General features: G+C 46.4%; 1 protein-coding gene across 1 annotated transcript in view; it reads left to right on the top strand.

The window, feature by feature from the left end:
- TOP3A (DNA topoisomerase III alpha) overlaps nucleotides 1–14,334 on the top strand; it is a 27,258-nt gene that overhangs the window by 668 nt on the left and 12,256 nt on the right. Inside the window, exons 2-11 of the mRNA XM_028089533.2 lie at nucleotides 3,419–3,478; nucleotides 4,392–4,465; nucleotides 5,300–5,375; nucleotides 6,328–6,436; nucleotides 7,464–7,607; nucleotides 7,763–7,933; nucleotides 8,204–8,304; nucleotides 10,161–10,235; nucleotides 11,533–11,615; nucleotides 13,461–13,668. Coding sequence (XP_027945334.1) covers nucleotides 3,419–3,478; nucleotides 4,392–4,465; nucleotides 5,300–5,375; nucleotides 6,328–6,436; nucleotides 7,464–7,607; nucleotides 7,763–7,933; nucleotides 8,204–8,304; nucleotides 10,161–10,235; nucleotides 11,533–11,615; nucleotides 13,461–13,668 — 1,101 coding nt within the window. The remainder of the gene's footprint in view (nucleotides 1–3,418; nucleotides 3,479–4,391; nucleotides 4,466–5,299; nucleotides 5,376–6,327; nucleotides 6,437–7,463; nucleotides 7,608–7,762; nucleotides 7,934–8,203; nucleotides 8,305–10,160; nucleotides 10,236–11,532; nucleotides 11,616–13,460; nucleotides 13,669–14,334) is intronic.

Genomic DNA, 14,334 nt, shown 5'->3' with positions numbered 1-14,334 from the left:
GTGAGGGAGCCGTCCCGATCACCCAGCGGGACGGCGAGGCGCGCGCTGGGAGCACGCACGGAGGCCACTTCTCCCGCTTCTGGGTCATTGCATTGGCTTCCTGTCTTTTCCGAAACATAGGCATGCAAAAGTATAGTCAGACGTTTCACCCGTGTACTTGAAAACCTTGGCTCCTCCTCGTCCACAGCAGCGGTCCCCAAACTTGTCTGATGATCGGAACCAGCTGGGGCACCGGCTATTCTGTGGGTCTGGGGTGAGATCAGAGAAGTCTGTCTTTTAACATTAGTCCCTGTGATTCGAAAACTCATTTGTTGGGAACCACTAACCAGAGTCCTTTGACTTGGTAGTCAGGCTCTGTCCGAGCGTTCCCAGCTGACTAGCTCTCCGCATCTCTGTCGCATCCCCTGCGTTCTGCAGCCGCACTGACTTCGCAGTCTGTGAACGCATATTGGTGGGGCAGTACTGCCTAGGGTTTGGGATTAGAGCGAACATCAGCCCTATTCCTATTGGTACAAACTCCAAAAAACAGGCAAGTAAGGGATGAGAATGTGTCCTAGACACGCTGGAGGTGCAAAGGAAGGGAAGGTAAAAGATTTTGTATAAGAGTTGGCACGGAGGCAGCAAGAACTGTTCAGGAAAATCTGTCAAATTGAAGTGGATCGTGAAATGGTTTTCTGGAGGCCATTTCTAAGAGTATGGGGAAGAAGTTCTCTGCCCTTTTTTCTTTAAAGGTTCCCAAGGTCCTTAGACCTCCATTTCTAGCTCCTGGATAGTGGGAGCAAGAGCTGATGTGTTGTAGAGTGCAGGCCTCTGACCCCTCACGTGGAAAACTCTGGTCGCTTTCTCCCTGGCCTTTCACTCCTGAAATTCTCCATTGCCAAAGTGACTTTATAAAACACAGATATGACCCCAGTAATCCCCCACCTAAAACCTACATTGTTTACCTCAATTGATGCTGAAAACAAAATTGATAAAAATTTAATCCCCTTCATGATAAAAAGCATTTTTTGAAAATCCCATTACTAACCTTAGCTGGAGGATGAAAGACTGAAAGCTTTTCCTCTGAGATCAGGAATGAGACAAGATTGCCTGTTTTCCCCATTGCTATCCCAAATTACTAGAAGTTCTAGCTAAAGCAGTTAGGCAAGAAAAATACATCTAAAGTGGAAAGAAGAATTAAAAATATGTCCATCTGCAGGACGCCTGGGTGGCTCAGTCGGTTAAGCATCTGCCTTCAGCCCAGGTCATGACGCCACGGTCCTGGGATGGTGTCCCACATCGGCTCTCTGCTCCGCGGGGAGTCTGCTTGTCCCTTCCCCACTGCCCCTCCTCCCTTCTCATGTGCTCTCTCTTTCTCTCAAATAAATAAAATCTTTAAAAAAAAATGTCTATTTGCAGACAACATGATCTTATAGAATAGAAATCCTAAAGAGGTCACAAAAGACCATTGGTGCTAATAAATTCGGCAAAGTTGCAGGATACAAGATCAACGCACACAAATTAGTAGCAATGAACAATCGGAAAGAAAATTAAGAAAACAGTTCCATTTACAGTGGCATTCAGAAGCACATTGAAAACTACAACCTTCTACGTGTGTACAGTCTTTTCATGGTTTTATTTTTTACCTTCGGAAAGAAATCTTAATGAATCCTGCTGTACATTTAGTGACAGCAGTGTGAAAGTCCCTACAGAGTGCTTAGAGAAGGAGCTTGTTTTGTTTTTAATAGAGTGGACAACACTGCAGAAGGGATCACGAAAGTTTCATTCTTGGTCTACCAGCTTGCTTTTGTTTTTGTTTTTCTTTCTCCAGACTCCAGAACTACTGTAATTTGGGAGCATCCACTTTCCCTGAGCACCTCACGCAAATGGGGAATCATACAAAATTGTGCGCCATCCTTAGATGGGACTTGTAGGGGGGCAAGTTTGAAATGTCAGGAAAAACATTTCACATCCTCGAGGCTACCACTGGCAGAGGAGACCACCTGGAAGAGCCCTGTTGTGGGGTCACACGCCATGTTATCGGACAAGTTATTTATCTTGAAAAGTATATCTGAAACAGTGGTTTTCAGACTGCGTTCCCAAGAGACCCAAGGGACAGTGGATGTGCACCTCAGGAGTCACTTGGGGCTGGGCTGGGGAGAGGTTGAGTAAGCCGACTTCAACCTTGTTATATATCGGGGTCCATATTAGTGTTTGTTTGGGAAGGCTTCAGAGCTTTCTTAAAAAGTCAGAAACCATTTTCTCGAAAAAAAAGTTGTGACACTGCTCATGAAAAAAAGTCAGAAACTACTGATTAGACAATTTCTACTCTATTACTAGAAGGACTTAACTAGCAATTGGAGTTTGTACGGAGGAATTTCTTTTCTTGGTGATATTGGCAACCAGTAAACTCTTAAGTATCAGATACTAAAATAAAATCCCTCTTAAAATTTGTCGTTATGGGGGCGCCTGGGTGGCTCAGTCAGTTGGGCATCTGCCTTCGGCTCAGATGGTGATCTCGGGGTCCTCGGATCGAGCCCTGTGTCTGGCTCTGTGCTCAGTGGGGAGTCTGCTTGAGGATTCTCTCTCCCTGTGCCCCTTCCCCTGCTCATTTGTTCTCTCTCAGATAAAATCTTTTAAAAAAAAAAAAATCATCCATATGCCTCAAAGAGAAACTCATTTACTATTCCACTCAGAAAAATTGTCTTTGTGAGATGGAGGAAGACTCTTCTCGACACTGACCCTTCTCTCGGCACTTGAACATTTCTCCAGTTCCCAGTTGGCCATTTTCTTGTCTTCTGTGTAGTGTTGGTGCAAAACTCACGTGTGTAACTACTTTTAATGTCCCTGTGGAGAAAAGTGGGATCTACTCAGAGAGGGTCTTATTCATCCACGATTACAAGCTGAAGAATTGCTTATAGACGGGCTTCCAGTTCTGACTGGGGCTCATAGTGTTACTGGATTTTAGAGCCACAGGAGACCCCAGAGGTAAATTTATTCAAAAATAAATTGATCAGAAAAGTGAACGACTCGCCTGTGTTCACAGTTGACAGGTACAATTGTACAGCCAGAGAGTAGTAAAAGCATATGGGGAAGAAGGAGAAAATTGTCAAGAGAGTTATGTCCTAACCGTTCTTCTGCCTTTAATTTGTGATGTGACCTTGGACACATCCATTCTCATCCATGAAAAGATGTTATATTAGCTGACCTCCGGGTTACCTTCCAGCGTAAAAACTCCATGGACTCTACCAATTGTGTGCTTGTAACTATTTCAAGGAGCCATTTGATAAATGGTCTTAGTAATATAGCCTAGTTTTTATCTTTAGGAAATACTGTTACTTTTCAATATTATCGCTTGCCAGGGTCCTGCTTCATCTTTAGGCTGAGGAATCCTTTGTTTTCAACGTAATTGATCTATTGTATTTTTGTTTTATTATAGAGGGAAGGATTTTCAAAATTCAACAAGGTCTATGAATTTGATTATCATCTATATGGCCAGGTAGGTGGCTTTTAGATCCGTGTGCCATTTTGGGGTACGTTCCTGGAGTTTTTCGTTATGGCTATAAAAAGAGCAGCTGTTTACTACAGGTCGTCCCTAAATTCCTTGTATCTTGAGTTATTCGATTGAGAAGAATGAGCCTGTCCACTGTAGAATAAGTCACAATCTTTTAAGAATAACGATTGTTAAGACCTAAAGATCCCTGATGACAGGCAACCATTTTATAATTTATAAGGAAGTCACTTTTTAATTAAATGTGGTCCCATCTCTTTATAACAAGAAAGGAGCTAATACATAAGAGTTTGAGGAAACTTTAAATCCCATCAAAGGCATCATGGTGCTAGAATCAGAATGGTGATTGTATTACTATGGCATTTGGCTTCAAGGAGACATATTTATGTTCATTTCTTCCTGATCAACTAGGTTTAGTTTTATTTTTTTACAGACTTTTTTTTTAGACCCTTTTCAGATTTTTAGAGCAAAATTGAGAGGGTGGTAGAGAGATTTCCTATAGAACCCCTGCCCCCCCCACACACATATACACACCGCCCACCCCCACCCCCACCCCATGATCAACATCACTCACCAGAGTGATAAATTTGTATAGTCGAACCTACACTGGCACATCATAAGCAGCCAAAGTCCATACTTTATATTAGGGTTACCTCTTGGTATTGTATGTTCTACGGGTTTGGACAAAAGTATAACATGTATTCATCCTTCTAACACCATGTGGAGTATTCCCACTGCCCCTAAAGTCCTCTGTGTTCCATCTGTTCATTCCTCCCCACCTGCCCCCAAGCCCCTGGCAACCCCCTTTTTTTTTTCCTTAATAGAAGTTTCTCCCTTTTATTTGGATGATCTGGCAAAATATAATTTCTAGAAGACTAATGTGAATTTTGTTATCATTCAGAATGTTACCATGATAATGACTTCAGTTTCTGGACACTTGCTGGCCCATGATTTCCAGATGCAGTTTCGCAAATGGTCAGTACAATTCCTGGGGGAAGAACTTTCTGATTATTACAGTAAGTTGTGAAATGCTACAGGAATTTTGAGGCATGTTGATCTCACTGTAGAGCTTACAATACTGTCTCAGTCCATTCGGGCTGCTGTAACAAAATGTCATCAACTCGAGGGGCTCATAAATGACAGAAATCTATTTCTCCCAGTTCTGGCTGCTGGAAGTAGGAGCTCAGGGTGCCAACACAGTCAGGTGAAGAGCTCTCTTCCCCATTGTACTCTGCTGACCTCATCTTGTGTCCTCATCTTGTGGCAGGACTTAGGGAGCTCTTGGGGCCTCTTTTATAAGAGCACTAATCCCATTCATGAGGTACCACCACCCTTGTGACACAGTCACCTGTGAGTCTCTCCCTGCTAACACCATCACACTGGTGTTAGGATTCCAACATGTGCATTTTGAGGGGATGAAAACCATAGAGACCACAGCAGTGACCTAAGATCAACTCAACCATTGTGAATTTCTGCCATATGTTTAGAATGAACAACCACTCTGAAGTGTATTTCCCTTAAAATAGCTAGACCTATTTCACATAGTCCTTGGATTACATTTATCCTGTTGCAGACATGCATGAAAGAGTTCCAGAATTTCTTCTTGGCCACTCCTGTTGTCACAGAAAGTAGGAAGTGCTTTGTACAGAGGGTCATAGCCTTGCTTTTAATTCTCTGGCGTTTTCATGTGGGACTTTTTCTGTTGGGGATCCACCTGTGAGCACACTGGAGCAATTTTTTCTCATTAAAATGGGGGACTTTGCATCCTGTGCTGAGGTTGGATATGTTGTGTTTTCATTTCTCTTCTAGGCAGAGCTGCAATCCCCTTGTCCTCTTTGAAGCAGAAATTGAAAAGTACTGCCCAGAGAATTTTGTAGACATCAAGGTAGGATGTTTTGGAAGACATGTGGCACTGGAGTCGAGCAGCTTCCGAGTGCAAAATAATTGAACTGTGATTCCTGTGTTCTGAATGCATTAGAATCTAGAGATCAAGTTTCCCACCACACTTAGTACCATGATTTTATTTATTTTTTAATATACTTTTTAAAGATTTTATTTCTTTTAGAGAGAGAGAATGTGAGTGGGGGGAGGGGTAGAGGTAGAGGAAGACAGAGAACTCCAAGCAGACTCCACGATAAGCGTGGAGTCCAGCTCAGGGCTTGATCCCACAACCCTGAGATCACAGCCTGAACCAAGAGTCGTACGCTCAACCGACTGAGCCACCCAGGTGTCCCAGTACCATACTTTTAAAAATTACTCGTACTCATATAAATGAGGCCATTTAAACTAAGTAGCCAAGGAACTAAAGTAAGCCTTTTTGTAAGTAGTGGTTGTTTAAATCCTGGGAATAATAGTGTTAAGTTATTAATCCTAGATTCAGCCCTAATTAACATGGAGAGACCACAAAGTGTAAAGGGTCATTTGACAGCAAGTCAAGCAGTCAGAGCACCTATAATTAGTTCACTGCGAACTGGGAAGCCTTGGGGTAAAACTCAATTTAGGGATTTTTTTTTTTTTTGGACCAGTTCATTATCAGAGCCATGAGAGTTATAAGTATGCGTTAGAACTGAGTTTTAGGTTTCATCAGACTCGGGTAGTTGTATTAAACCCTCAGGCTTCTAGAAGCTCACTTACAGGTCTGTGATTCTAAGCTGGAGGATTGTACTAGTGGCCTTGGCATCCTTCGAGGTGGTAAGAGCAGTTTCCCAGATCTCTCCTTCTCGCCAAGTTGCCATATTCCAAGAACATCACTAGTCTTCAGTCAAATCTCTTTAGCAGAGAGGTGTCAAGTGATTGCAGTTGTGCTCTCCCTGCTCTTTCCCCGCTGGGAATTTCAGAAAACTCTGGAACGAGAGACTCAGCAGTGCCAAGCCCTGGTGATCTGGACCGACTGTGATAGAGAAGGTGAAAATATCGGGTTTGAAATTATCCACGTGTGCAGGGCCGGTAAGTGCTGTGGCTTCTGAGTTTCTGTAGTTTGGGACCACAGAAGTAGATGGTTCCTCTGTGTGAGTGGGCTGTGGCTGAGTTCCTCCCCAGAGAGTCTCCCCCCTGGATCCATCAGTTCTCCCCAACTATGTGTCCTGGAGCAAGTTACTAAACCCTCGGGTGCCGCATCTTTCTGGAAAGTCAGGCCAGTCTGACACAGCTGTTAGGGCTGCATAAGGACTAAATGAGTTAACCAGTGGCACAGACCATGTAGCCTAGGGCTTGTGACGTGTTAGGTCCAAGTACATGGCCAGCTCCTCGAGAGCAAGGACTTTGTATATCCTATTTCTTTACGTACTGAATATTTCTAAGAGAACGTATATATGACATATGTGCAGTATGAAGAATAATTCTAGAATGTCGTGTTTGTTTGTCTGCTGTGTCCTTTGTACAATGCCGGGATGTTAATACGTGCTTGTTGAAATGAATTTAAATGACTCGAACAGGGCTAATGATTTCAGGTAACTTAGAGGAAGTGATGCGCAGCCCATTCTCAGGCTTCAGAGAGTGGACGGCTTCCGTTTTCCCAAAGTGTGTTTGTGTACTTTGGAGGGCTGTAATGACTCCTGGGAATTTAAGTACATTAACTTTCAGGGACAGTGTACGTGTCCTGGGTTATTTCCATGCCAGGACGTGAAATTCCCCCGTAGGATCTTTTCATTGACGACCTTTTTATTTTCCGTAAGTGTCTAAGAGAGCAAGTGAGATTAGGATCTCGAGAGTCTTGCCAAGAGAATAGCTGAAATTCACTTGAATCCCTAAAATTCATACCACTGTTATTTCTGACAGCACTAAATTTAGCGGTTATAGTGAAGTTTTCCTTGTAGGTGGCGAGGCATGCTTTTATTTAATCTAATCAGAAAATTGGGTGCCTCACAGCGTCTTGAGATGGTTTTCCTTCCATTCAGGGTGGTTTAAGAAAAATGGACCCTTTATGCTGGGACGGCAAGGTGATTTGACTTTGACCTTGGTGATTCTTGCACAGTGAAGCCCAATCTGCCGGTGCTGAGAGCCCGTTTCTCTGAGATCACCCCCCGAGCTGTCCGGGTGGCCTGTGAAAACCTGACCGAGCCCGATCAGAGAGTGAGTGATGCTGTGGACGTGAGGCAGGAGCTGGACCTGAGGATTGGTGAGCCACCGGCGGACTCCTAGGCGCCCACGTGGCACACTGGGTGTTGGGTTACAGAACTGAGAATGAGGTTTGTGTGTAAGTACGTGCCCCTAGCTTTGATCTTACGGTCCACCACTTTCTCCTTCCTTCTTCGTTCCTCCCTCACTTTCTAGGAGCTGCCTTCACTAGGTTCCAAACCCTGAGGCTTCAGAGGATTTTTCCAGAAGTGTTGGCAGAGCAGCTGATCAGTTACGGCAGCTGCCAGTTCCCGACCCTGGGGTTCGTGGTGGAGAGGTTCAAAGCCATTCAGGCTTTTGTGCCAGAAATCTTCCACAAAATTAAAGGTAAGGCTGGGGGAGTTGTTTATGGTGTGGAGCCCAAGGGCCCGGGAAGAACCAGGAGCGTAAATGGCACTAATTAACTTTTTCAGCCTTGCTGTCCTTCCTCCCACCCCATTACAAGGTTCAGAATCCACTTAGTTTTCTTAGGGACCCAAAATATTCCCAAAGCAATGTTTCGTATCCCTTTGGACTTCCACTGCAATATACTTTCTCCTCTCTGTCTTATCATATGGCTTCCGTGAGTCACGGCCTTCCCATTTGTCCCCAATACAGTAACTCATGACCACAAAGATGGAGTCGTAGATTTCAACTGGAAAAGGCATCGTCTCTTTAACCACACAGCTTGTCTTGTCCTCTACCAGCTGTGCATGGAGGTAAGAAATATTTGGAATTTTGATGATCTGGGAAAACTGTTCTGTAAGTTCCCAAGCCAGTCTTTCTCTGTTAGGGGAGGTGATCCTGCTCTATTTTCCTGCTGAACCATAGTTTTCCGCTTGCATCTCAGTAGCATTTTTGGGGAACCAATAAGACCGGAACTCCATGAAAACAATGCTCAACAATCTGAAAGTAAAGGATCTGTAGACCTTTTAGATGAAGTCAGAAACCGTAAGAACTGTATAGCTTCACTCTCTCCCTGCAGCAGAATGCTGTCACCAGAGATAACTCGGGATCTTCTGGACCAGTCTAGAACAATAGACTCCTAGAGCTGGAAGGAGTTTAGACAGCATCTGGTCCAGCCTCCTCTTCCACTGGTCAGATGAGGAGATCTAGAGAGAAGAAAGTCACAAATGAACAAGTCAATTTCATATGGGGACTGATGCCAGGAAGTAAAAGGGTAGAGGAACAGAGACCTGCCTTGGGGGCGGGGGGCAGGGAACGGGAATGTACTAGGTGTGATGGTCAGGGAAGGCCTCTCACAGTGACCTCTGAGTGAAGGTCAGGGTGATTAGCAGGAGGCAGCCAGCCACAAGAGAGCCTGGGGGAAGCACGGGTCAGGAGAGCGCAGCACGTCAGAGGGCCACGGGCGGTTGGTGGCCGAGCTGCAACCTGTGTGGTGCTCAAGGAAAGCTCAGAGATCTCTACTTTGATGAGTCATGTATGCCCCTGGCCGAAGCCCCCAGGCAGGTTTATTAGTGATTTGGGAAGGGGAATGGTAACTTGTGAGTACCTGCTACAGTGCCTGACAGTGTTACGTGATTTTATTCAGTCCTCCTGGTGCCTGTGAGGGTGGCGATGCTGTCCCCGCCTTACAGGTGATGTGGGAGGAAGTTAAGTAAGTTGTGCACAGACTCTCTGGAGTTAATAAGGAGCAGAGCACGGCTGGATCCCAGTGTATGTGACTCTCCAGCCCCTTCTGCAGACCACACTGCCTCCCAGGAGTCACTCTCCCCACTGCTCCGCCCTTTGACCCTGGAGGTCACGCAACCACGGGGCATGTCTGTAACACTGCACGTTTATCTGTCAATAAAAGAGAGCTGTCCTTTTTCTACTTCACTAGAAAGTGCAGGAAAACCTGGCAAGCTGGATACTTTTGAGTTCCTTGCAAAGAGCACCTGGAGCCAACTCCCATTTGCGGAGAGAAATGTGGATTTTGAAATACGTCCTCATCAGCAAATCAGTTGGACTGAGTTCTTTGTCCATTTATAGTCTCTTAAAAGTGTGAAGTTGGGCAGGGTGCCTGGGAGGCTCAGTCAGTTAAGCATCCGGCTCTTGATTTCAGCTCAGGTCATAATCTCCGGGTTGTGAGATCGAGCCCCACGTCGGGGTCCACGCTGGACATGGAGCCTGCTTAAGATTCTCTCTGTCTCCCTCTGCCCCCCCCACCCTGCTGTCTCTCTTAAAAAAAGAAAAAAAGTGTGAAGTCAGTCTTAAGATTGAGTTCTCCAGCTTGTAGTGTGTAATTTCTCCTATTTCTGACTTGGTATTATCCTGAATTTTAAAAAAAAAAATGTACACTGCACCTGTAGATAGGAAACAGTTCTTCAGAGATGCACAGACTGTTGTGAGGGCTTATGAAGTTGCCCCTCAAAGCCTTGGTTTGAGCGGGAAGGTGGTGATATCTCCACCACACTGTGGGCTACAAGCCGACCTCACTCGAGGTCCTCTCACGGCCGGAGCAGGGACCTCTGCTGGTGGTGTCGTCCAGAATGGTGAGCCGAGGCTGCCGCAGGAATGCTGGAGAAGGTGCACCAACGGGTTAATATGGCCTCTGCTTTTTCTGGCTTTCTAGGATCCCAGGGCAACCGTGGTGGAGGTCAGGTCTAAGGCAAAGAGCAAGTGGAGGCCTCAAGCGTTGGACACTGTGGTATGTTCCAGAAGAGTGCGCCAGGTGCTCAGGAGCTCTGACTTCCCATGGTGGGGACCCGGTTTCTGTGGCAGATGGTGGCCCAGTGGCGGGAAACATCACCCTTTACGGGGCCATGTAGGAAAGTGCTTGGGAAGAAAAAAGCCCCGAAACAGGGCCTGCTTAGTCTTCTAATGCTGGGGTTTGTTTTTTTGGTTTGTTTTTTAAGTTAATAAATGCAGTATAGCTGCTTGTGTGGGGTTTGGGAAGCAAAAAGAGGAAGACACATCACCCCTCACCTTGCCAGCCTTACGCAATCTCTGGTACAATCGGAGTGTCTTCCTATTTTTTTCATACGCATGTATTTTACATTGTTGTAATTGGAATAGGTTGTTTTTTCCGCCCAAGCATTTTTTTGTTAATGTTTCTGCATAATCTGTGTACACATCACTTTTAAAGATCTGCATTAATAGCCTACCTTAAAGGGAACAGAGTTTTTCAAATTTTTAGACCCAGGAAGAGCCACCCCTGTTGGACATAACTTGGAATTAACTACCTTGGGGTGGGGGTGCCCCTTCCCAAAGACCACTTCGCAGGAAAATTCAGAGTATAGTTTCTGTCAGGATTCACTCTGGAGATTGAACATACACAGCAAGCAGGCTAAGAGAAACATGCAGGGACTGGCGGGCAGTATATCCTTTATCTGTGGTGTGGCGTGTGTGTGTGTGTGTGTGTGTGTGTGTGTGTGTGCGCGTGCGCGTGTGGTTGGATTGACAAGGGGAGAGTTATGGATTGATTTCCTATAACAGACATAAGTGTATTATTCCTCACTGGTTAAGGATGCTTTGACATCCAGCCATCAGCATTGGTGGAATGTCACCAAGGGGAAGGACAGCCAATTATCTCCCAGGAGTTCTTGAAGAATGGTATTCATCATCCAGGAGAAGTTACTAGGGCCCGGGTGGTGTTCCCAAAGTACGGTTCCCAGACTGCCTGTATTAGAATCTGTGTATTAGCTGGCTTGTTGAAAAATGCAGATTTCTGGCCTCTATCCCAGCCCTCTTCTGTCAGAAAAACCCCAGTGCTCAGGGTCCGGGAATCTGTTGCCTCCCCAGGTGATTCTTGCTTCTGCCCATCAGATCTACCCCTGTCCCTGCCCGGCAGGCCCAGAAAGCTTTCCTCAGCACAGCCTTTTCCCCTCTGTGTGACAGCAGCTGGAGTGACAGGGGCCAGACATTTGTGAAGATGAGTTGTGTGGCCGTGTTGTGCCCTCTGACTCCTGCACTACACCCTAACTTGCCTGTGACACATTTAACAGGAGCTTGAGAAGCTGGCTTCTCGGAAGTTGAGAATAAATGCTAAAGAAACCATGAGGATTGCCGAAAAGCTCTACACTCAAGGGTAAATATTCCACATTTGGGAATAGAATTCAGTGCATCTTTGTCAGGGTGAAATACTTTATTTTATTTATTTATTTTGAGAGAGGGGACGTAGAGGGAGAGCGAGAATCTTTTTTTTTTTTTTAAGATTTTATTAGTTGACAGAGACATAGCAAGAGAGGGAACACGGGCAAAGGGAGTGGGAGAGGGAGAAGGAGGCTTCTCGAAGAGCAGGGAGTCTGATATGGGGCTCGATCCCAGGACCCTGGGATCATGACCTGAGCCGAAGGCAGACACTTAACAACTGAGCCACCCAGGCACCCCAGGAGAGCGAGAATCTTAAACAGGCTCCACACTCAGCATGGAGCCCAACACGGGGCTCGATCTCACACCCCTGAGATGATGATCTGAGCCAAAATCAAGAGTCAGACACTTAACTGACTGAGCCACCAGGAGCCCCATTTTATTTTATTTAAGGAATCTCTACACCCAACGTGGGGCCCGAACTTACAACCCCAAGATCAAGAGTCACACAGTCACCCACTGAGCCAGCCAGGGGCCCCAGGGCAAAACATTTTAGATCTTACGGGAAAACACAGACTGTCTAGACATCACCTGAACTCTGAAGTAGAAGAATTTTGACACTTTTCTTTTCTTTTCTTTTTTTAAGATTCTATTTATTTATTTGACAGAGAGAGACACAGCGAGAGGGAACACAAGAAGAGGGAGGGGGAGTGGGAGAAGCAGGCTTCCCGCCGAGCAGGGAGCCCGCTGCGGGGCTCGATCCCAGGACCCTGCGATCATGACCCAAGTCGAAGGCAGATGCTCAACGACTGAGCCACCCAGGCGCCCCGACACTGACTTTTCTGATATGGAAAAGGCATTTCGAAATCACTTCCTAAAATAAGAGCCCATAGAGTGAATTCACATCCCACTGTTGGCCTCTCAGCAGCTGCCCCCAGGGCCTTGGCAGGTGGCACACAGCACCTTTGGGAGTCGTTTGCCATCGTAAACCATCTAGGGACAGTTGTGGTCCACACAACCAGTGTGGCTGGCAGCCGCTCACCACAGGGGACTGTTGAACACTTGAAATTTGGGACGTGCTATAAGTGTAAAATATGCAGTGGGTTTTGAAGACTTGTACGGAAACAGGAATGTAAATTATCTCATTCATGCTGTTTAAGCGGCCAAAAAAAAAAAAATGTTAAATTACATGGAGGGTCCACATTATGGTTTATTAGGCAGCATTATTCTTTCTTTGTTTTTTTTTAGCATTTATTTTTTAATTTTTTTTCAAGATTTTATTATTTGAGAGAGAGGGGGGCGAGCGGAGGGGCAGAGGAAGAAGCAGATTCCCTGCTGAGCAGGGAGCCCGACCTGGAACTTGATCCCAGGGCCCTGAGATCATGACCTGAGCCAAAGGCAGATGCTTAACTGATGGAGCCACCCAGGCGCTCCCCCCCAGCATTATTCTTTCTGTGCTCGAAGCGAAGTCGTAGAAGCATGCTCTGTTGCCGCTGTCAAGGCTGTGGGGGTCACTGGCAGAGTGATGAGGGATCGGGCCGGGGCTGTGTCCCCGGCCACACAGGTGCTGGCAGGCCTAGTGGGAGTGTGTCCCGCCCGGTGCTGCCCCCTCACTTACGCTCTGGCTTCTCGGAGCGTCTCAGCCAGCGAGACTACTGTTGCTCACCCCATTGTGGGTCCCATGTGAGAACCTTCCTCAGCAGAGGGAAGCTAGGTTGCCTTCCGTTGAGCCGGCAAAGGCCAATGGGGCATGACAGGTGTTTCCGGGGGTTTCCAGTCTAATTCAGCTGTTTCTAGAGCAATTATAACAGTTTCTTTTTCTCTTTGTTTGCCTTTGTTCTAGGTACATCAGCTATCCTCGTACTGAAACAAACATCTTCCCCAAAGACTTGAACCTGACCGTGCTGGTGGAACAGCAGACCCTGGATCCACGCTGGGGGGCCTTCGCCCAGAGCATTCTAGAGCGGGGTGGCCCCACTCCACGCAACGGGAACAAGTCTGACCAAGCTCACCCTCCCATCCACCCCACCAAATACACCGACAGCTTGCAGGTCGGTTTCCCTAACCCTGCCTCCTGGAACCCAGGGGGAAGCAAGGGGTTAGTAGCACTTGAATGTACTCTGCGAGCTCTTACTTTAGGAACTGATTGATTTTGAAATAGCTCTTCCATTTTAGCAAAGAGATGTCATGTCAAAATTCTCTTGCTTCACCATCTTGCTTGGCTTCCATGAGCCCCCTCCCTCCCCCCAGGTTGGGCTCCACTCTGTCCAGCCCCACTTCCCGCTCTGTCAGACCCTCCACACTTGGCTGGGCAGTTCACCTTCCCTGTGCCTTTGCACAGCCCCCATGGGGCCTCCCCAGACTGGACCGGGTTCCATTGCCATCCTGAGGCGGTGACACCCTGACACTGGCCTCCTGTCGTGGTCTAGGGGCGGCAGGGCTTTGAGGCAGCCCTGAGAAAGCTCAGGCATCTCACCTGGTGCCAGCCTTCCTCAGCTGGGGGATGCACTCTGTGAGGCCAAGCTGGTTGGGCTTGTTTGCAGGCTTATTGCAAAGCTAAATCCTGCCTGGTCTTTGTTTCCTTCTTTTATTAATACATACTGTTCTTCTCTGGATTTAAATGTGATATATGTTCGTTTCAGGCAATTTAGGAAATTCAAAAGATTATAAGGAAGAAACATTTGCCGTTTCCCCATATGCTGAAATATTTTCAAGTA

The sequence above is a fragment of the Eumetopias jubatus genome, unplaced genomic scaffold (genome assembly GCF_037043125.1).
Source record: "Eumetopias jubatus isolate StellerSeaLion01/CBP00866 unplaced genomic scaffold, mEumJub1_p1.0 scaffold_10, whole genome shotgun sequence".
Lineage (NCBI taxonomy): Eukaryota > Metazoa > Chordata > Mammalia > Carnivora > Otariidae > Eumetopias > Eumetopias jubatus.
This window is presented reverse-complemented; position numbering and strand designations above follow the sequence as displayed.